This window comes from Gavia stellata, chromosome 30 (genome assembly GCF_030936135.1).
Source record: "Gavia stellata isolate bGavSte3 chromosome 30, bGavSte3.hap2, whole genome shotgun sequence".
Classification (NCBI taxonomy): Eukaryota; Metazoa; Chordata; class Aves; order Gaviiformes; family Gaviidae; genus Gavia; species Gavia stellata.
Genome location: NC_082623.1, coordinates 6,440,425 through 6,459,138, shown reverse-complemented (window position 1 = coordinate 6,459,138; position 18,714 = coordinate 6,440,425). Strand labels below are relative to the sequence as shown.

The window sequence follows — 18,714 nt, the reverse complement described above, 5'->3', positions numbered from 1 at the left end:
CCTAGGAGTCACTCGTGTCGTGTCAGCTTGGCTCCTTGCTGATCGTACCATTGCTGGCCAGGCTGTATTAAATAGCCACGCCAAGGTGCAAGCAGCGCGGCAGAAGGCCTGGCAATACCCCCTGGGTGCCTGCCGATGTATCTGCAGAGGAACTGGAGAATGCTCTGGGTTTGTGGTATGCCCACACCGCCTCTGGACTACATGCCATTCAGGTTTGGGGACACTTACTTACATAAATACATTGCGGCTAGAGTAAAAGCTTCGAGACACACATTGCACGCTTCCCCAGAGACAGCCCGGTTCTGTAGCCAGAGCTGGATTAAAGGGATGAGAATGCAAATGAGTATAATTTTGAGGAGTGGAGGGAATGAGCCACTACGGAGACAAGCCTGCCTTGCATTGCTCACACTGCGTTTTCAATTTTAAGTACAACATTCTAGTTAGGACTTGCAAATAAGTATGCAAGTTTCATTCCTAATGAAAAGCTCAAACCCAAGAACTATTTATAGAAGCAGCACAGGCTGAACTGCACAGGCTCCTCTGCCAGCCTGCCTAACCAGCTGGATGCGAGGGGTGTTTGCAGAGTGACTGGCCGTTCGGGCTAGCTGCCCGTTCATTCCTTGAGCGGGCTTCTAAAAACACTTAAAATTGCCACGGGGCAATTTAATTTATTTAATTTAATTTATCAACAACTGGTAAGTAGAAATTGGACCAAGCCCTAGGTAAGCTGAAATTCAGACTGTTGCCGAGGCCAGTTTGAGCTACATTTTCCTGTCCTTTTAATCTTACATGCAAAGATCTCAATCTTAACAGCAGACAGACCACTTAAGCAATACCAAATAAAGTCAGACCACACATGTAATAAAACAATATGTCCAGACATATTTAATGCAAGAAGGTTGCTGTTCAATGGCATTCATAAATAAGACTCTACAAGTAAAGCTATAAGGTACACTACGTTAGCAGGTACTTCTGAGGAAGAGGCAGCTGGAGGGGATAATTTAAGTTGTATCAAGACTCGAATGACCAAACTGCATCACAGGGGGCTGAAGTGAGAAGAGTTTCATTGTCAGGCTTCAAGATAGCTTTCAGCGCCAAGACTGGGCTGTAAGGTAGGTTGCTTTGCTCCATTGCTACCCCTCAGTTTCTTCCTCTTCCATTGCTAAATTCATATAGCGAAACAGAGCTGGGGAGAAGGAACAGAAACAGGAATTGCAGGAGTTTCTCTCCGTGCTGCCCTGGCAAAGCTACCCGACCAAGGAAGCGGGAGCTCCTCCCCACCCCAGCAGCTGAGAGCTCCTCGCTCTTCAGCACGCATTTAACTTTCTCCGCAAGCGCTGTTGGCAGCCAGCAGCTCTGACAGGGGCGTCTTTGTACCACAAACAGTTCCCAGTGGCCCCAGCATAAATGTCTCGTTGTTACTGAAACACTAGAATTCTGCTTCGTGCATTCACAAGAAGCAGGGGTAGCCCAACGTGTTTAAAGAACAGAACAGTTCCACTGCTTAGAACATGGACGCTAACCAGTTTTACAACCGCGAGCAGAGTCCTACCTGCTTTAGTTACAGCTTAGCCCACTACGCATTCCCAGAATGGGTGTTCTTCGAATGAATAATGGCTAGTTCATAAAACTGACTTATTATCATGCTTCTAATATTTAATATAAACAAATACACGGCTGCTAGAAACAAGACACTCCACACTATATAACACCATATTACAACTACGTATGAACTGCGTGTCTGGGTGAAACAGTAAATGTGAACTTCAAAGCAAGTGCCACCATTGGAGGTTTTTGGGGTTTTTTGGAGCAAAATGTGAATGAAACTTGTGTTGGGAATACACTCAAATTTAGGAGAATTCTTGAGGGGGAAAATTGCACACACCCCATTTCTGGGCAAAGTCAATCGAAGGCCGAAGTCTCCCAACAAGCCTTTAAATTTAAAACTGCTTTTGAGGACTAATTTGCAATTATAACTTATTGTTTTGAAAAAAAAAAAAAGTATCAGGAAGAAAAAATTAGGTAGCAATATTATCAGAGAAGCTTCTTTGTTTTGTTTCAAGTTAAACTGTTGAAACTTCATCCAGTACCTAAACATGACCCTGAAGCCACTCTAACAGGATGATGGCTTTACTTCCACAGACAAGTAAGAATCCTCAAGATGTTCCTCGCATGGAGGAACTTCCGTGGTTTAAGGGGGGGCTATTCTACGTGGCACTGGCACACTTAAATACCCAGAAAGTTACTCCATAGTCACTTTTCTCCATAAATATTTTTTAAAACCCAACACCCAGATATTTAAAACATGTTATTTCAATACTGGCTGGGGTGAGCACGTCTGGAAATCTTCCAAGTCACTGCAACTTACTGGCAGAAACATGCCGTTTGAATTAGCCATTAGACCGATTATGGTATTTGCGTTTTCATTTTATTCACAGCAAAGTAAAGTTTGGAATACTTTGAAGCTGCTGCAATATTTGAAACAGCTGTTAAACTATTAGGTAAAGTTGGAAATAACATAAAAAGTAGAACGTCAATGACATGACGTTAATATCAAGATAACTCTTTTGAAAATTCCGCCGTGAAGGAAAATTTATCACTGAATTTTGTGTTGAATTGTAGAGCAAAATCTGCTTCCATGCACACATACACATGTGCGTGCAACGCAGGAGAAGCTGGAGTGGAACTACTGATATTGTCTAGCATTGAAAATAGAAAGTGCTTTCCATAAAAGTAGACTAATGTCTCAAAGTGCTTTTAGTTTGTCAGTGATTAGAAAACATTCTCTACAAGTTTTTACACTTATCTTACAGTGATTTTCAGCAAGTTTACCTCGGAGGAAGATTATATCTTTCTAATTTCAGGAAGTTGGCTACTCAAAACTTTGGTCAGCTACCGTGAGACTGTATTGCTCACTCCGTAGTATGAAATACCCTCTAAGGCTACTCGTGTCTCCCACCCAGGCGCAGAGCCGCCTCTACCTCCTTCAGAGAGGCGCTGGCAGGAGGCGGGGGCCGCTTGCACGCACGCCAGCACCCAGACAAGCGCTCAAGGAACCAGCGGCAGCCAGGTCCCTCGGGTACGTCACCGCAGACATTCCACACACCAGGAGCATCGGATACTCTGCAATCACACCGACTTTTAGCTTCTTAGTACCCCAAACCGGACTCAGTATACCAAAGCCAAGCCTCAGTATAACAGTTTTAAGGACTCCATGGCTTAGCTTTTAGAGGTGGGGTTTAGGCGGTACGAAGTGGCAAAAGACCCCTCGCGGAAAGCACCACCAGCACAGCACCTCGGTGGGTCACTGACACCCACCAGCTGATGAAGGAAAAGGAGGACTGCTCAATGTCTTAAGTCTCCAAAGTGCTGTACAGCTTTACAGCCATCCATCCAGGCCTCACCGCCTTCTTCCACGAGGACAAACTACCAACAGAAACATTTACAGTGACCAAAAGGCACAGGAAAGCAAGGGCCCGTGCTCCCAAAGCTGCTGCCGCCCCAGCAGTTGCTCCCTGGAGAGGGGGGCTCCGACCTTCGCGGCAGAGCTGCCCCCGGCTCGCAGGACAGGCACTGAAGGCAGGAGCTGTTTTTAAGGCATCGGCATAATTGATTTGCTCAAGGCTGTTGAAGGAGGTGGGGACAGAAGAGCTTAGGATCTAGACATCCTAAACTCTTATTTCTATCCCTCTGGCCTCACATTCTTATTTTAATTCCCCTACATTTAGCTATACACTGGCTTGCTTCCATTATGCACATCTCCCAGTTGGTTTCTCCCTACTCCCAAGCATGTTGGATTTAAACCAATTAAAAAAGCAAACCGAAAACAATCTCTCCAGTGGTGATGCTCTTTAAAGAGAACTAAGAAAGCTTTTTGGCTTTCTTAGAAGACCTATCAGGCTGCAATTTTGAAAAGAATACGGGGGGGGGGGGGGGAATAGGAGAAGGAAAACCGTGTTTGCTCACGTAACAAGACAGCAGCCTGTCCTCTGTAGTAACTACTCTCCATGACAGTCTTTAGAGAAGAGTTCAAGTCCCAGGTTCACTCCCCACCTCCTCCATCAGTAGCTTCAAGCAGCGTTTGCTGGCCGGGTTGGGACCGTCCCTCGTGCCCATGGAGAAGGAGATGACCCACACAGGCGCCTTCTCACCCCTTCCCAGCCGGACGAAGGCAGCGGAGCAGCCCTGCGGACAAGCCTACCGGTGGCCGCTCTGGTAGGCGTAGGAGATGGGCTGCCGCGCCCCAGGCCTGACCGTGAAGGTGTTGCTGGGTCCGGCATACTGTGAGCTGCCATGGGCAGGTCTGGAGGGAAAAGAGAGCAGGAAGTCATTAAAAGCCCAGGAAACCCTTTGGTTTTATTCAATATCGCAATTACGTATTTTATTTTTTTCTAGTGGAGCAGGGCAAATTTTGTTGCCTTGCATCTCCATTCAGCGACGCGGGGACAAGAGGGCGGTTTGTACCAGGGTTACGGCTGGGACCGGGAAGGAGCCATGCCACAGCCATGGTCCTGGACCGAGGCGGCGGGAGGAGACCCCGGCCGGGAGCGAGCCAGGCGGCACCGCACGAGCCAAGGGGCGACAACTTCTCTCGGGCCTCTGTGCCGCTCTGGGGCCAGCCCAGGGCCCAGCCCTCCTCTCCTTCAAATCAAAGGGACACAGAGGACAGGGAAGGGGTCAGCTCGGGGGGGGCACATACCTGCTGGCTGCCACCATGCTGGCGGGTGAGAAATCCCCGTTCTGCCCCTTGTACTTGGCGTCAGCCCCGGCACTGCCGAACAGCGTGGCTTTCCCAGCAGCGTCGATGGACGTCCGCCTGCCCTGCGCGCTCGTGGGGCCGTTCCTGTGGGCAGAGCTGTGGCGGCGGACCCCCTCCCCGGCCGGGGAGCTGTACCCCCCCGGGCCATAGGAGGAGAGGGCGGCCGTGCCCCGGGGGGCTGCGGCTGCCCGGGGGTAGGAGCTGTCGGGCTCAGAGACGTACAGGCGCTTCTTGATGAGCGGGCGGGGGTTCGGGCAGCGGCTGAAGTAAACGGCAGAGCTGCTGTAATCCGGGTACGGGGGCGTGAAGTCGCCATTCCTCCTGCTCTTCTCCGAGGGCAGCGGGGCTGGCGGCTCTTGGCTGCCCCCGTAGCCGCGGCCATAGCCGGGCCACCTGAAATACCGCGGTGCCTCCGAGCCCCGGCTGCAGTCGGGGAAGCTGGGGCACTTGCGGTTCTCCTCCCGACTTGGGAGGGGCCCCTCAGCCTCATCCACCTCGTTGCTGAATTCGGGGGGCGGGGGGATAATCCCGTAGTCCAGCGTCGTCTCCCCGTTCTCCTCCTCCCTGGGCACTCCACGGCGGGGCAGGCCAGGCTGGTTCGGCTGCCCGGACTCGAGGAGGTCCCGCAGCAGGCTGGAGGCAGCGGCCCGCCGGTGCCCGGGGAGGCTCGGGGGCTGCCCCTCGCCCACGGCCCGCGCGTCCCGGCCCTGATCCGAGGAGCTGGAGAAGGAAGGAGGTTTGCTCCGTCCTGACCCCGCTGTACCCGCCCCGGGCGGCCGAGGCACCACAGTGAAGGAGTAGGGCTTGGACTCGTGGCGGTAGAAGCTGGTGGAGGTGGTGTCCGATGAGGTGCTGCCGTGTTTCACGGGCAGCTTCGCCCGCAGCGCGGGTCCCACCTCACCACCCTGACGGCCCCGCTGGGCACGCTGCCGGGCTGCCAGGAGCAGCGCCATGGGGGAGCCCCGCTCCACCCGCTCGCCCGTCACGGGGTGGATCAGCACCTCCTCTTGCCCCGCTCCCGAGGTGCCCGGCGGGCTCCTGGCCGAGCTTGTGGGGCAGGGCGGTTCGGCCGAGCTCAAGGCATGGGGTGGTTCGGCTGAGCTGGCCCCAGCCCGGTGCACTTTGTACTGGAAGACGGCCGCGTTGGGCTGCGGTGCTGGGCTCTGTGTGGGAGAAATGGGGGGCGAGGGGGAAGCAGGGGGCTCCTCTGCTGGTCCCTGAGGTGGGGCTGGGGGGCTCACACTGCTGTCGAGGGACCCGGGAGCAGGGGTCTCCGTGGCCTTGCTAGCGGCAGGAGCAGGATGGTCCTCGTGCATCGTTTCATCCTTCTCCACTGCAGCCGTTGGTGCTGGGCACGGGCTTGGGGCCACTTTCGGCAGCACCAAGTCACCTGGGTCAGGGGGGCTCTTCCTCGGGTCAGGGGGGCTCTTCCTCATACGTGGGGTGCTGCTGCCATCCTCGGTGCCCTGCTTCTGACTGCTGAGTCCCGGGGCAGGTTTCCCTTCTTTCTTCAGGGACAGCACAGCCTCCAGCTCATTCCTGATCTTCATCACGCTGTGGGTCTGTGTGGCAGGGCTGCTCTCCGGAGCAGGGAGCACTGTGCTGGGAGAGCCCCCCTTGGCAGCGGGGGGGCTGCTGGGCACCTCCTTCTTCTCGCTCTCCCCTCCCGTGGGTAAGGGTGCATCCTTCCCGGCAGGTCTGGCGAGTTGGGTCCCATTGAGACTGGGCCCATGGCTGCCAGCACGGTCGGTACCGCCGTCCATGGGTTGGGGAGCAGCCAGCTTCTCCGGTGGCCTCTCCTCCCTCCGTGGGGAGCGCAGGAGGGCCGAGAGCTCGTGCCGCAGCCTGTTAAGGTTGCTGGCATCCCTCCAGTCGTCGTCGCATGTTGGGTAGTCCGGAGGAGGGAGGTCCAGGTCATTCGCAGAGAGAGATTCGGATTTTGGAGGAGAGTCTCTCTCAGCTGTTTTCGGCTGGGGAACCTTTTCCGTCTTGGAGCCTGGCAGTGGGGACTGGCAATCAGCAGGATTCGTTCCTTCGCTGAGCCCTGGACCTGGCTTGGGGCTCAGCGGTGGGGGGGTCGGCACAGCCGGCTTCACCGCAGCCTGTCTCAGTGGGGAATTTCTTTGCTCAGCTTCTCCTCCTACATGAGCCTTGGCTGCAGGTCTTATGGTGAAGCAGGGTGGGAGCGGAGGCCGGGCGTGAGGCTGCCTGGGGAAGGGCTCCTGACGGGCAGGCTGGCTCTCCTGCACGGGGATGGAGGAGGACCGGGCTGGGGCCGGTGGGGGCACCTTGAAGGACCTGGGGAAGGTCAGGTGGGGCTCAGGGCAGTGCTTGGGTTGCAGGCTCTCCTTTGGGCTGGGGGCAGCTGGCACCCCAGCCTCGGCAGGGTGGAGCGGCCCCTCAGCATCCGCTTGCCTCGTGTTCAGCACCGTCTCGGACTTCCACTTGGAGATGCCAGTGGTGAAGGGCACCGGGGCCCGGCTGAGCGGTGAGGCACCCGGCGGGGCTGGTGGGATGAAGTCTGGAGGAGCCGGTGTGCTGGGGGAGGACAAGGCAGAGGCTGGAGGTGGTGGAGGTGCCATGGCAGGAGGTGGTGGCACTGTCTCAGGTGGTGGTGGCGGCAGCATTTCAGGTGGTGGAGGGACCGGCGAGGCTGGAGGTGGTGGCACAGGTGCCGGTGCTGTTGGAGGGGGTGGCGGGGGTACCGACGGCGGTGGAGGAATGTCTTCATCCAGGTCATCCCCCTCGAGAGCCTGTGGGCGCAGGTCCCCCACCGAGCTATACATTCGGTAGTTCCCATTGACCTGGGAGCCGGAGCCTGCAAGGAAGAGCGAGTGTGAGCACCTCCTCAGTCAGCACTGTGATGGCTAGCATTGCCCCAGCTGTCCTCCTAGGAAGCCAGTTTATTTTCCTCAGCAGCTGTCTAAAGCTTGCTGAACTGTACGAGCGACTATACCCCATCCCTTAGAAATTAATTCATTTTCAATGACTTCAAAAAATAATAAATAGCAGACTATTTTAGCATGAAAGTTCTCATGATCAGACTGTCTGCTCCAGAGCTTGATACACACACGTTTCCTTCCCCAAGGGCACAGCACTGCTGAGCGCTTAGCGCCAGTCATGGACTCAGCAGAGAAGATCCCTTACCAAGAGCTGCTTTTTCCTCAAAGTCTTCTGGCACCGAAGGCGTTGGCACAGCCACCCCGTGGGATTCCTGGGCATTCTGCAATAGTTGAGAAAATGGAGCTGTTAGTTTTATGCCAGGGTATCAGAGCAAAGCGCTGACAAGCAGGCCCTAGCCTCTGTGGCTGGTAATTCGTCTACGCAAACAGGAGCCTGATGGGATCTGGGGCCATTTCCAAGACATGGAGGTCCCTGCGGTAGCTGCTGTTGACAGGGTTTAAGGGACAAGTGAAGTGATCAGGGTTGCAGAAGCCATGGACACAATTCCCCTGTGCTCGTCAGGCGCAAAGGGGCTGGAGAGGAGCACGGCTATTTCACATCCAAGCTTAGGGCTTCCCAGCCCAAGATCAGCAGCACTGGTTTCTCACCATCCATGTACCAAGCAAATTTCATAGCTCCCACTGGTTTTGCGGGTATTGCTGTCCAGCAAGAACTGCCAGCCCATGCTGCAGTCACGTACACACCGCACTGAAGTCACGGACAGACTTCCAGCTTTTTGGGAAACTGGCACCAGCATATCTGAACAGTCTGGGGTAAACTGCTACTTGTGTGGTTTGTGTTTCACTCTCAATTACTCCCTTTGCATTCGTGCTGAAAACTCAGCAGTACATTTAGCTGGTACAGGACCATGCAATTTAGCAGCCTACACATTTGCGAGGATGCTTACAGCTAGGGCACTTCGGATAATGACAGCCACCCACCGTGAGATATTCACGGCAGGCTGACTCACCCGGAGTGCTGACCAGGGCGCCCGCCTCGAACACCTGCCAGAAGCAGAGAGCCTCTCCTTCCCTCCAGTGACTCACCGCTAAGATCGCTCTGCAGAGGGGCTGGAGCTGCTCATGAAACGTACACCAACGCGCCCGTGTCCGAAACACAAACTGATGCTGAATCAGGCTGTCAGCACAGACATAAGTGACTGAAGCAGCGGATCGGGCTTTCACATACCAGCCTTGGGAGAGGCCCATAGCAAGGAAATAACTCTCCAAGAGCAGCAGGAGCTCGCAGACCCATGGGCAGTGGTCAGGGACATACCGCCCCGTTCCCAGGCTCCAGGGTCCGCCCTGTTGCACTCCTACTCACCCCAGGCAGCTGTTTGCATTAGCTGTTAACAGCCCCTTGTGCAAAGGAAATGTTGTTATCCTACCATCAGCCTGCACCGCTCGGTAAAGCCTAGGTAATGATTGAGCCCATGCCCTTTGCCTTCCTCTGGCATTATCACTAGAGATTGCTATAGGATTCCAAAGTCTCCTTGATTAAAGGTCAAGCTGGGATTATACAGCCAGCCCCATCCAGGGCTCAGGCAGCACATTAACATGACACACCGCCCTGGGTGTGGGGAGTTCAGGAATGTAGGAGCTGCTGGCACAGAGCTGACTTTAACGCTCCTTCGGAAGAGCCCTGGAGTCCCCCAGCTTTGACAAAATACTAAGAAAATACACATGCTTCGCTGGCAAAGTCCGTCACCCTGCAGATGACCAAAGATCCTCTATAACCACAAGGGAATGAGCCAGTTATCGGTGAGGCAGGAGAGAGTGAGCGGGAATTCCCATTCCTGGGATTGCACAACCGATCAGACAACTTGGTGCTGATGGAGAAGCCAAGGTCTGCTAAGGCATCAGGACAGATCTGTTAGCGGCAAACCATCAGACTAGGTAAGCCTTACAGCCTCATCTAAGACCTCTTTACTGGTCCCAAAGATACAGTACAATGCAGAGGAAAGATCCTTAACTTCAGCTGAAAGCCAGAGCGGAGACAAAAGCTAACAGAGGCACTTCAAGAGCCGATAATGAAACTGTCCAGAGCAATGAGATACCAAAAACCACAGAAAAAACCCAGCAGCTCCCATTTGCTATGGAAATTCATTGCTGCCAGTCTGCAGAGCACACCGAGGATACCTGCTCATTTACAGGGAAACAAAGATGTCTGGGCACTGAATTAAGAGCAACGTATGCATCACATGTTTGGATAGGAGTAGAAAGGGAATGGCAGTCGGAAGAGACCTATGCAAAGCTGGAGGAAACAGAGTCCACATTTCATAAACAAGTAGTAATTTTGGACATGTCATTTCAACAGGTCCTAAAAACTGGGCAAGCCTGTTTCACACCAAAAATTTCTGTTGCAGTTGCTAACGCTCAGCATCTCTCTCAAAAACCACCCATCCTCACGTCATGAGCTGGCTTCTGAAATGGAAAGCATCTCCAGCACGCTGCCAGTCTCCAGAGATGACTGGGGAGATTGTTTCCCTCTGCTGTGTTTGCTGGGGTGTGCCCAGCCCAGCAAAGCTGCCGCTGATTCAGAGCGGGCTGCTGCTGGGGCTGGTGCGCCAGCAACCTGCATTTCCAGTTTGCGGTACCTGCATCAGATTGATGTGTGCCGAGGATCCCGTTGAGGGGAGCTTTCACTGGAACCACCAGGAATCGCTTTTCAGCGCCCGCACAGAGTTAGATATCCCCTGTCCCCAGGGAAGGGGAGCCAGCCTGTCCTCACGGTCCCCAGCTCGCCCGGTCTCTCGGGAGCCCACGCTCCCCCCTCATTAAATGAACTAGGTTTGAGGCTGCCTGTTACAAAAAACACACTAAAATACAACTGCTTAGCACCTGCGGTCTCAGAGAGGCCAAGGATTCCTCCAAATATGAAAAGCTACCCCCAAATTCCTTGTTTTGAAGCAGAGCTAGGGAAGTTTGGTGGTTAACCAAAGGAATTTATTCCCCCAGGATGCCAAAGCTCTGCCTGCACCCGCTGTGCCTGGGAAGCCGGGTGGGCAGGGGGACGTGGTGGTACTCGAGGGGCAGGCAGCGAAGCCCCCTCTCCTGCAATCCCTGCTGGAACTCGGCTCGCTGCGCAGCGCGGCACGGCCAAGGGCCCGGCGGTTCGGGGGAAGGAGGCTGCTCCGTGCGGGGAGAGCTGCCAGGCACAGCAAGGCCGGCAGGTCCGGCTGCCGGGCAGGATGCGTGCATCCTCCCGACTCACAGCTACCCAGGCAGCTGCTTCTCAGCCTCCCCCCGCGCAGGAGAGCGGGTGGGTGGAAAGAAAGGGTTAAGGCGGGAGCTGCAGAACAGCCCAGTGCAAGTAAGTATGTGGCAGCAGAAGCATCTGTGCCAAATCAAATCATAATCAAACCTAATAAAAATAACGCGAATATCCAACACAGACTGGTCCTTCAAAAGCATTGCTTATTCCTACTAATTTCTTCAGTTAAACCTGTTACTCTTGGAAGAGAAGCACAGTGAGAGGGACCCTCACAGGGACAATCGAGGGGGGAAAAGCCCCAGAGCCAGCTGTGCCTCTGCAGGCAGCAGGAAACACCAGGGCTGGGGTGCCGGCCCTTAGCATTCATCCCAGGGACATTTGTGCTGGTTATTCCTCTACCACACACACTTCCACTAGTAAAGCATCTGAAAGCTCTAACAAGATGCAGAAGGCCAGCTGCACTCTAAAAACCTGGTGCTGGGGGGTGCCAGCTAAGGTCGCGCACCCAAGTGTGCTCCTGGAGAGGAGTTTCTCAGGCACCAGTCCTACGGTTACTCGGCTCGGAGCCCAGGCGAGATTTTTCACCTATTGTGATCTTTTGGAAGGCATCACAGAGGGCACGAGCCCTTTGTAGACCCTATGTAACCCCATAACTTCCTAATTATGCTCTCAAGTAGATACATAAATTCCCTCCCCCTCACCCAGTTGTCCTCCAAGTGACACCTGCACAACCCCATTAACTCCTAATTGCACCCAGGCGACAGCAGACCAGCCCATTTTCTGCTGAAGGTGATGGCTGCTCTAAAGGATGAGGACGTACGAGGAAAAACACCCCTTGCTCTCAGAGAGGATTGCCCTGTCAAGGCCAAGGGCTTTTAAGTGTTTCACTGTCTTAAGTGACCTTCAGTGACCTTTGTGTATCACTTCAGATTTAGCTATTGCCATCTCCAAAACATCCCTGAGCAATCACACGCTTCGCTGTACTCTTCAGGGGATAAGACCTTTGGAAAGGTGCGTTACGTGGGGGAGGAAAGCTTGCTCAGCACACACAGCGTGGGAGCACTGAAGCCAGCAAGGACTGTGTGTGGCTTCGGGAGGCAGCGGGGGGTCCCAGCTGGGTTAAAGCCACCTCTGGGTCCAGCCGCGTTGGCACTTGCTGCTTCAGCCCCTGCAGCGGTAGCTCTGCAGGGAATGGTTTCCCTCATACAGAGGCTGGAGAAGCAGCCTCTGCACAGACACCCGCTGCATCGCCTCCTCGTTCTTCCGCTGTAAGCAGCACGCAGATTTGCTGTTGCTCTCTCTCCAGCAACATGCCTGATCCCGAGAGAGATACTGCCAGTAGTGGTTAGATAAAATGCAGCGCAAGCCAGATCTATCATCTACACGCTCAGCAATTTTTTTCAAATTGAAAATACAACTCTGATGTTGCTTACGTCTCTCGCCTGAGTATCTTGCCTATGTCCAACACAAACCTTGAACTCAGGTCACCTCCTAATCCCTCGTATCCAGCGTTATTACAGAGCGGTTTTGCTTTTCATTTATTTTCTTCCCTCGGGTAGAGGATGAGAGGAGCAGCCAGCCCAGCTGGTTCTGGGCACCAGTTACACGCGCTGCCATAACGAATCCCAGCGGGAAGCCGGATACTCACAAGGGGTAAGAAAGTCAGCAGCGGCCGGACTCTCGGACGAGGTTTAAGCGTTGCTGTGCCAGAGTCGGTCATTGTCCCAAAGCGATTGTCACCATAGTACACTTCAATCACATCACCTGAGGGGAAGAGAAGACTGTTAGCAGCAGCTCTGCGTTCGAGGCAACAGGAAGAACAACACTGGACACCACCTAATTTTAAAAAGCACTGTGAAGAATTTGCTGCATCAGCTCCCAGGAATGGGCAAAACCCCTCAGATTCTGAGGAGTATCTGGGTGTTTTGGAGCTGAGTTGAAGACAGGAGGAAAAAGGTCCCAGGTGAACGGGGATGCCCGGGCAGGCGCTGGCAGCCCTGGCACACACCACACGGTGCAGAGACCCTTCCCAGAGCTCCAGACGCTGGAGCTTAAAGAGCACAGATATCAAAGTCTATTCTGAAAGGCTTGCTTCTAATAGCTTAACTTAAATTTACCTCAGGAGGGTCAAAAGTTAGCACAAGCACTCAATTCACCCCCCACTCAGATAAAGTGTAGGGAAGGAAAATGCTTCAGGAGAAACGGGATCAGCTCTTTACAGTGCCATGAGGCTCCAACCCCCAGCAGAGCAGGAGGTGGGTCCAGGGCAGGTGCCCGCAGAGGTGACACAAACCAGCTCATAAGCACGGGCAGGATCTGATCTTGGCCGCTCCGTCAGCGGCTGGACGCGAGACGCGAGAGGGGAGCCACAGTGTGACCACCAACCACGCCAGCTGGCGAGCGCGCTCCTGCCCTTCCTCGCCTGCCGACCGCTCTGCCGGCAGAGTGGCTGCTTCGAAACTCGGGATTAGTTACAGGTTCTTCACTCAGCCCTATCACCACAACAGGTCCCTGTCACGCAGTGGAGAGGGACAGCAAGGTGTCCCTGACCCCGGCTGCCCGCTGGCAGCGGCACCGTCCCTCAGGACTCCCGCTGGCTTGTGCCGAGCTGGACCGGGGCGAGTGGAAGGGAATGCCTCGCTGCACCGCTCAGACACAGCGATGGACACGGGACACGCAGGGGCTTCCCAGGGAGGTTTCTTCCCCTTCCATGTTCTGCTACCCGCGGCTGAGGGCAGCGGGAGGGAGGTGCCGCAGTGGCTCTCCCTGCTGTGGACATACACCACCCCACAGCATCCTTCCACATGCTGCTGGAGCAATTTGTTTCTGACCCCTGATGCAGTTGGCACTGGAGGACAAATCATGCTTGCCACAACACTTCCACACTTCAGCCTGCCTTACGGAGAAATGCTCTGAAGGTCTTCCCATGAAACACCACTACGAATGGAGACGCTACGGCAGAACGGCCGTCGCAGAGCCCTGGTGTTACAAGCAGGAGAAGCCATCCGGTACTCCTGGTTCCCAGCCCTGTGCTTTTACCTTGAACCACACCTTTTGGGCCGCTTTATTTCTGACAGTGAATAAAGCTCATAGAATTAGTTTAATTACGTTCTTTGTGTCTGATTAACAGCATGAATTAACAAGCAGAAGCACTGAAGCATGTAAACCCCACCTTGGCTGGAAGGAGATACACAAATAATTCGTAGCCAAGGAGACCAACATTAAAGAAAATAAGGAAGGAGGGGGAAAGTGAGCAAAATGGCTGTGATCAGAGCGAAAACTCTGCAGGAGTGCTCCCACCTAACAGATTTCGATAGTGGTTTCAGTGAGAAGGAAGAAGCAAACCACCTCCCCCCCTGCACCAAAACACAAACACCTGGAAGTAAATAGCTTTTTTTTTCCCCCCCTAAAAAGTTTGGAAGCAGTCCTCAAACCTGTCCCCACGCTAAAGCGTGAAGCACAGGAACAGTTTCTGTCGAGTATCGTACAGCAATCAAAAGCCAAGGAGCAGAAAGGTGAAGGTTGTGTAAGCTCCGCACACAGGCAAAGGGGCTGGGCTGCATTTCGAAGCCTCCGAAACCCCAGGGCAGCGCTCGCTGGAGCAGGACTGCTTGTCCGAGGAGCCTGCTGCACCCCAGAGCCCCTGACTGAGGCTGTGCAAGCAACCGGCTGCTGCCATGGCCCCAGCCAGGGTCCCCCCTCCCTCTCGAGCGTCCCTGCTCCCGCACGGCCCCTCGCTGGCCCGAGGCACAGCCTGTGCCCTCCACACGCTGCCGGACCCAGCTCATGCTGGTGGAACCGATGACCGGGGTCCCCAACCCACCACAGACTGCCATGGCATGTAGTTGTGGTTGTCACTAAGTCTCTGCCCTCCTTGGACAGGCAGAGATCAGGCAAGAAGCTCCCAAGGAATCAGAGCTTTACACAGTTTAGTGAAAAAAAGAGGAGGGCAAATGCTTGTGTGCGCATTCCCACAGAAGAAAAGCACTTGCATGAACACCTGGAATGAAGAACCTGACCACGCCAGGGGCTGGGCACGAGCTACCACAGCCTCTGCTGAAGTTACGGGTTTGGAGGCAGATGAATTCCACATAACCTTGAGACGTGCCACGGAGTCCAGCAAGCATGTAAGCCTTTCCTTTCTCCCACCCACTACACCACAAGTCACCACGGGATACACCCAGGAGTATCCATCATCCTATCACTGCCCTTACGGTCAGTCATGACTTCCTTTCCCTTATCCCAAACTTCTGCCACTACAAGGGATTCTTTACAAAAAAGGACATTTTCTTCAGCTTTCAAACTACTAATCAGCCTGCACTTCAGTTAGCGTGGTCTTAACCAACAGTCGAACACTTCCCCACCTGCGAGGGGCCCAAGCGCAAAGGAGGAGCTGCTGGAGTCCCGAGGACAGCAGAGATGCCAGCAAATTGTCATTAGTTTTGCCTAAACCCTTGGGTGACCTCACATTCAGCAAGCACAAAGCAAGAATTCCGGCCAATGCAACATTAGAGTTTGGATTCAGACGGCTTTGTGGAACAGCGATAGAGCAGTTCAGAGACTTGAAACGACGACGGTTTTATATTAAACAAGACACCAGGTAAACTCAGTGAGAAACTCGATTAAAGATCACAAGGTCTTTGATCCTAGATTACTAAGCATCGCTAACCTGAATGCATTTAATTAAAGTAAAATGAAGTGCTTGTAGTTGTGTTTTCTTTGCTAGATAAACAGGACTTGCCTGCTAAGAGCCCGTCACCGGTAAGACCTGTGCTCTGCCAGCTTCGTTTCCTGGAAGGAGGGATGAGGAAACGCCTTCAGAGGCTGTCAGAAGTGGCTGGCCCCGACTACGCTTTGGCCACTTTTTGACATTCAACCTGTTCTGGAGACACTTGTGTCCTCTCAGTCATGGGAAATAAACCAAGCCATCTGCAACACAGGTAATGGAACTTCTTCCTTCTTCGGGGTTGCATCACCTGGAGTAGGCGTAGCAGGTTTGACGCTGGGGTATCCACAGCTCACAGCGAGGAGGCGGCATCAGTCACTGTATTCAGGAACCTCTGAGTCAGTGACATGCAAACCTACACCCATTCCACATTGCCTAACTTGTGTTTACTTTGTATGAAAAACTAAGGTGGGGATTAGCAGCAGCAGTGGACTCCTTTTGGCAGCAGCGATGGCGTGAAGCTATGCAGCAAATATTCAAGAAACAGGGACAGGGATGGGGCTTCACTGGGTAAGACCGTGGCACTGGGGAAGTCAGGATACGATCAAATCTGCCCCTCGGACTGCTTAGCCGTGAGCATGCCGTTCCTCGCGACGAGCCCACACCTTAGCGCTCGTTACTCCCAACATGGTCACTCAGCTCCTGTGTGTCACACTACCCTACACAAATTAAATTAGTGCTATAAATGCCAAGAGGATGCTAAGGAGTGATTCAACAGCTTTTATTTAGGCTCAGATTTCAAGGACTCCTGGCTTTTACTTTGCAAGCTGATCCACGCAGCAGTTCCCCACACCTGAAAGGAATGCTTTTGTACTGCAATTGCAGCCACGGAAGTCAGGCTTGTAATAAGCAGACACAGCGAGTTTTGTTTTTTTTTTTAAATCCAAACCACATCAGAAGGAGACTTGAATCCTCCTCAGATTTACGACAGTTAGAAATCAGCAATTTTCCTTTTGTCTTTACGAGTCGCTTGAAACTCTCGGGCGCATTTTCATTTTATCTTAGTTTCACCGGCTTGGCCTTCAGGGTGTAACCACCTTGCAACAGCTTTAATGGACCCTGCTTCCCACCCCCAGCTCAGCAAGCAGCGCTTCCATTTTTAAGCTCGGAAGCGTTTATCGGAACCTTACAGCCACCAAACTTCATCCACAAACTGCTATCTTTTATCTACCTGGCTCCATTACTATTAATTTGGCTCCCTCCTACAGGGGCCTCCAGGGCACAGTATTGCAATTAAACCCACAAAGAAATACAAATAAATCCTGAGGAATATGCAACCCTCACCCCCCCCCCCCCCCCGCACACAGTCCTTCGAGAAACAGGTTTACAAGTCGGCGACTAAAAACCGGGCAGGAGCAGCTCAGCCCCGGCGTGGGAAAGCGCCACCGGACGCAAGGAGGGGATCCTCGGCCCTTCCCCACCCGCCTGAGGCAAGTTTCGCCTCCCGGGGCGGACTGCGCCCCCGCGGCTGCCGCGGAGCCTCCGCGCCCTCCTCCGCGGCTCGGGGCTTTGCTCCGGCTGCGGCCCGCGGCAGCGCAGGTTTCGACTCGCGCTCCCGCGCCGCCCCAGCCGGGCGGGGAACAAGCCGCCGCCGCCGCTCCCCGGCCCCCTCCGACCCCGGCCCGTGGCCGGGCCCCCGGCACGCCCCGCCGCGCCCAGAGCTGCCGCCGGCCGCGCCGGGCCCCCCGGAGCCCCGCGGCGGGGGAGGCACTGACCGGTGCCGCCCGCGCTGTCCGAGGTCACCTCCTGCGTGAGGATCCAGGGCGGGTTGGTGGCGAAGAGGGAGGCGGCGGCGGGGCTGGGCTGGCGCTTCCCGAAGAGGCGGCTGAAGGTGCCCTGCACCGAGTGGTGCTTCTTCATCCTGGCGGAGCCTGGCGCTGCCGCCGCGCTCCCAGCCGGGCATCCCCGCCGCGGCAGGCGGGCGCGGGGCCGGGGCCGCTGCCTCGGCGGCTGCGGGGCGGGGGCGGGCCGGGCCCACCTGGCCCCACCCTCGGCCCCGCCCTCCGCCAGGTGCCTCCCGCCCCGCCCGCAGCCGCGGGCCGCGCCCCGCCGGCCCCGCCCGCCCGGGGGAGCCCCCGCTGCCCCGCGCCTCTGCCGCGCCGCGCCGCGCCGCGCCGGGCCGGGCCGGGCCGGCGGCTGTCCCTGGAGCTGCGCCCCCGGCCCAGCCCGGGGGCCTCCGCCGCGGAGGGGCGGGGGGTCCCCGCGGGGCTGGCGGCAGCGGGGCTGGCTGGCGGCCCCTTCCCGCTGCGGGGGGGGCGCGGTAGCCCCGGGGGTCGGCGGGGCCCGCAGGGGAAACCCCGGAATCGTTAGGGCCGGAGAAGACCTTTAAGATCATCAAGTTCCTCTTAAAAAAACCCCGACCCGGCACAAACCATCGATCTTTCCAGGCTGGCCGCACACTGAGCGCTTAGGCGGAGGGGTTTGATCCTTCTCTCCCTGCCTCCGGTGCTCAGCCGTTCATTCGCCGCCTGCTCTGGCCCTGGCAGGGGCACAGGGCGCGGGGCCTGGAGCCCCCGGCCCAGAGCTGCAGGTGCCCTGGCAATACGAGGGAGTGTCAGCCGCAGTCAGCGGAAGCCGACCGGCGAGCCTTCCCCAACGCCGCCTGTATGCCAGAAAGCAGAGCAGCGCTGAGTTTTTAGGACGTGTCTTGCTAAGCAGTAAAGCCCCCCTCCGCCATGCTTACGAGCCCCTCCGCAGACCCGTACCGGCGTCGGTGGGACTACGCACCGCCAGAAACATCGCCCTGTCCAATGCGACCTGCGTGTTACCGGGGTCTGGCATTTTTTTGATGCAAAAGCTTAAAGAGAGTGGGACTCGACCCCAAATCAGTTCTTGTTTCAGGTACAAAAGCAAACATCTAGCATTGCCAACAATTTTCTGTGTCATACAAGTGAAAATTGAAAGTTAATGAGTAACATTGGTTATTAATAAACACTGGGATTTCTGGAGAACTTTAAACCCAAAATAGCTGTCGAAACATTAACTCTGAAGCTTCAGGGTAAGGTCATCCTGTCTTATAACTATTTCTATTTCCACCACAGATTTCTTTTTTCAGTGATAAATATCACTTATT

At 55.0% G+C, this 18,714-nt stretch overlaps 1 protein-coding gene across 1 annotated transcript; it reads right to left on the bottom strand.

The window, feature by feature from the left end:
• Positions 1–4,197: 4,197 nt before the first annotated feature.
• C30H6orf132 (chromosome 30 C6orf132 homolog) lies at positions 4,198–17,501 on the bottom strand. Its single transcript, XM_059831324.1, has 5 exons — positions 17,357–17,501; positions 12,564–12,679; positions 7,907–7,982; positions 4,700–7,577; positions 4,198–4,303 (listed from the first exon to the last, which is right to left on the bottom strand). The coding sequence occupies exons 1-5, from the start codon at positions 17,499–17,501 to the stop codon at positions 4,198–4,200; spliced, it is 3,321 nt and encodes a 1,106-aa protein (XP_059687307.1).
• Positions 17,502–18,714: the final 1,213 nt, after the last annotated feature.

Coding starts and splice junctions, on each gene's coding strand:
- C30H6orf132 (XM_059831324.1), bottom strand. CDS start 17,501: ATGAAGAAGCACCACTCGGTGCAGGGCACCTTCAGCCGCCTCTTCGGG. Junction 7,983..12,563: donor TGCTGACTTTCTTACCCCTT/GTGAGTATCCGG, acceptor CAACTATTGCAG/AATGCCCAGGAATCCCACGG. Junction 4,304..4,699: donor AGCATGGTGGCAGCCAGCAG/GTATGTGCCCCC, acceptor TTTTCCCTCCAG/ACCTGCCCATGGCAGCTCAC.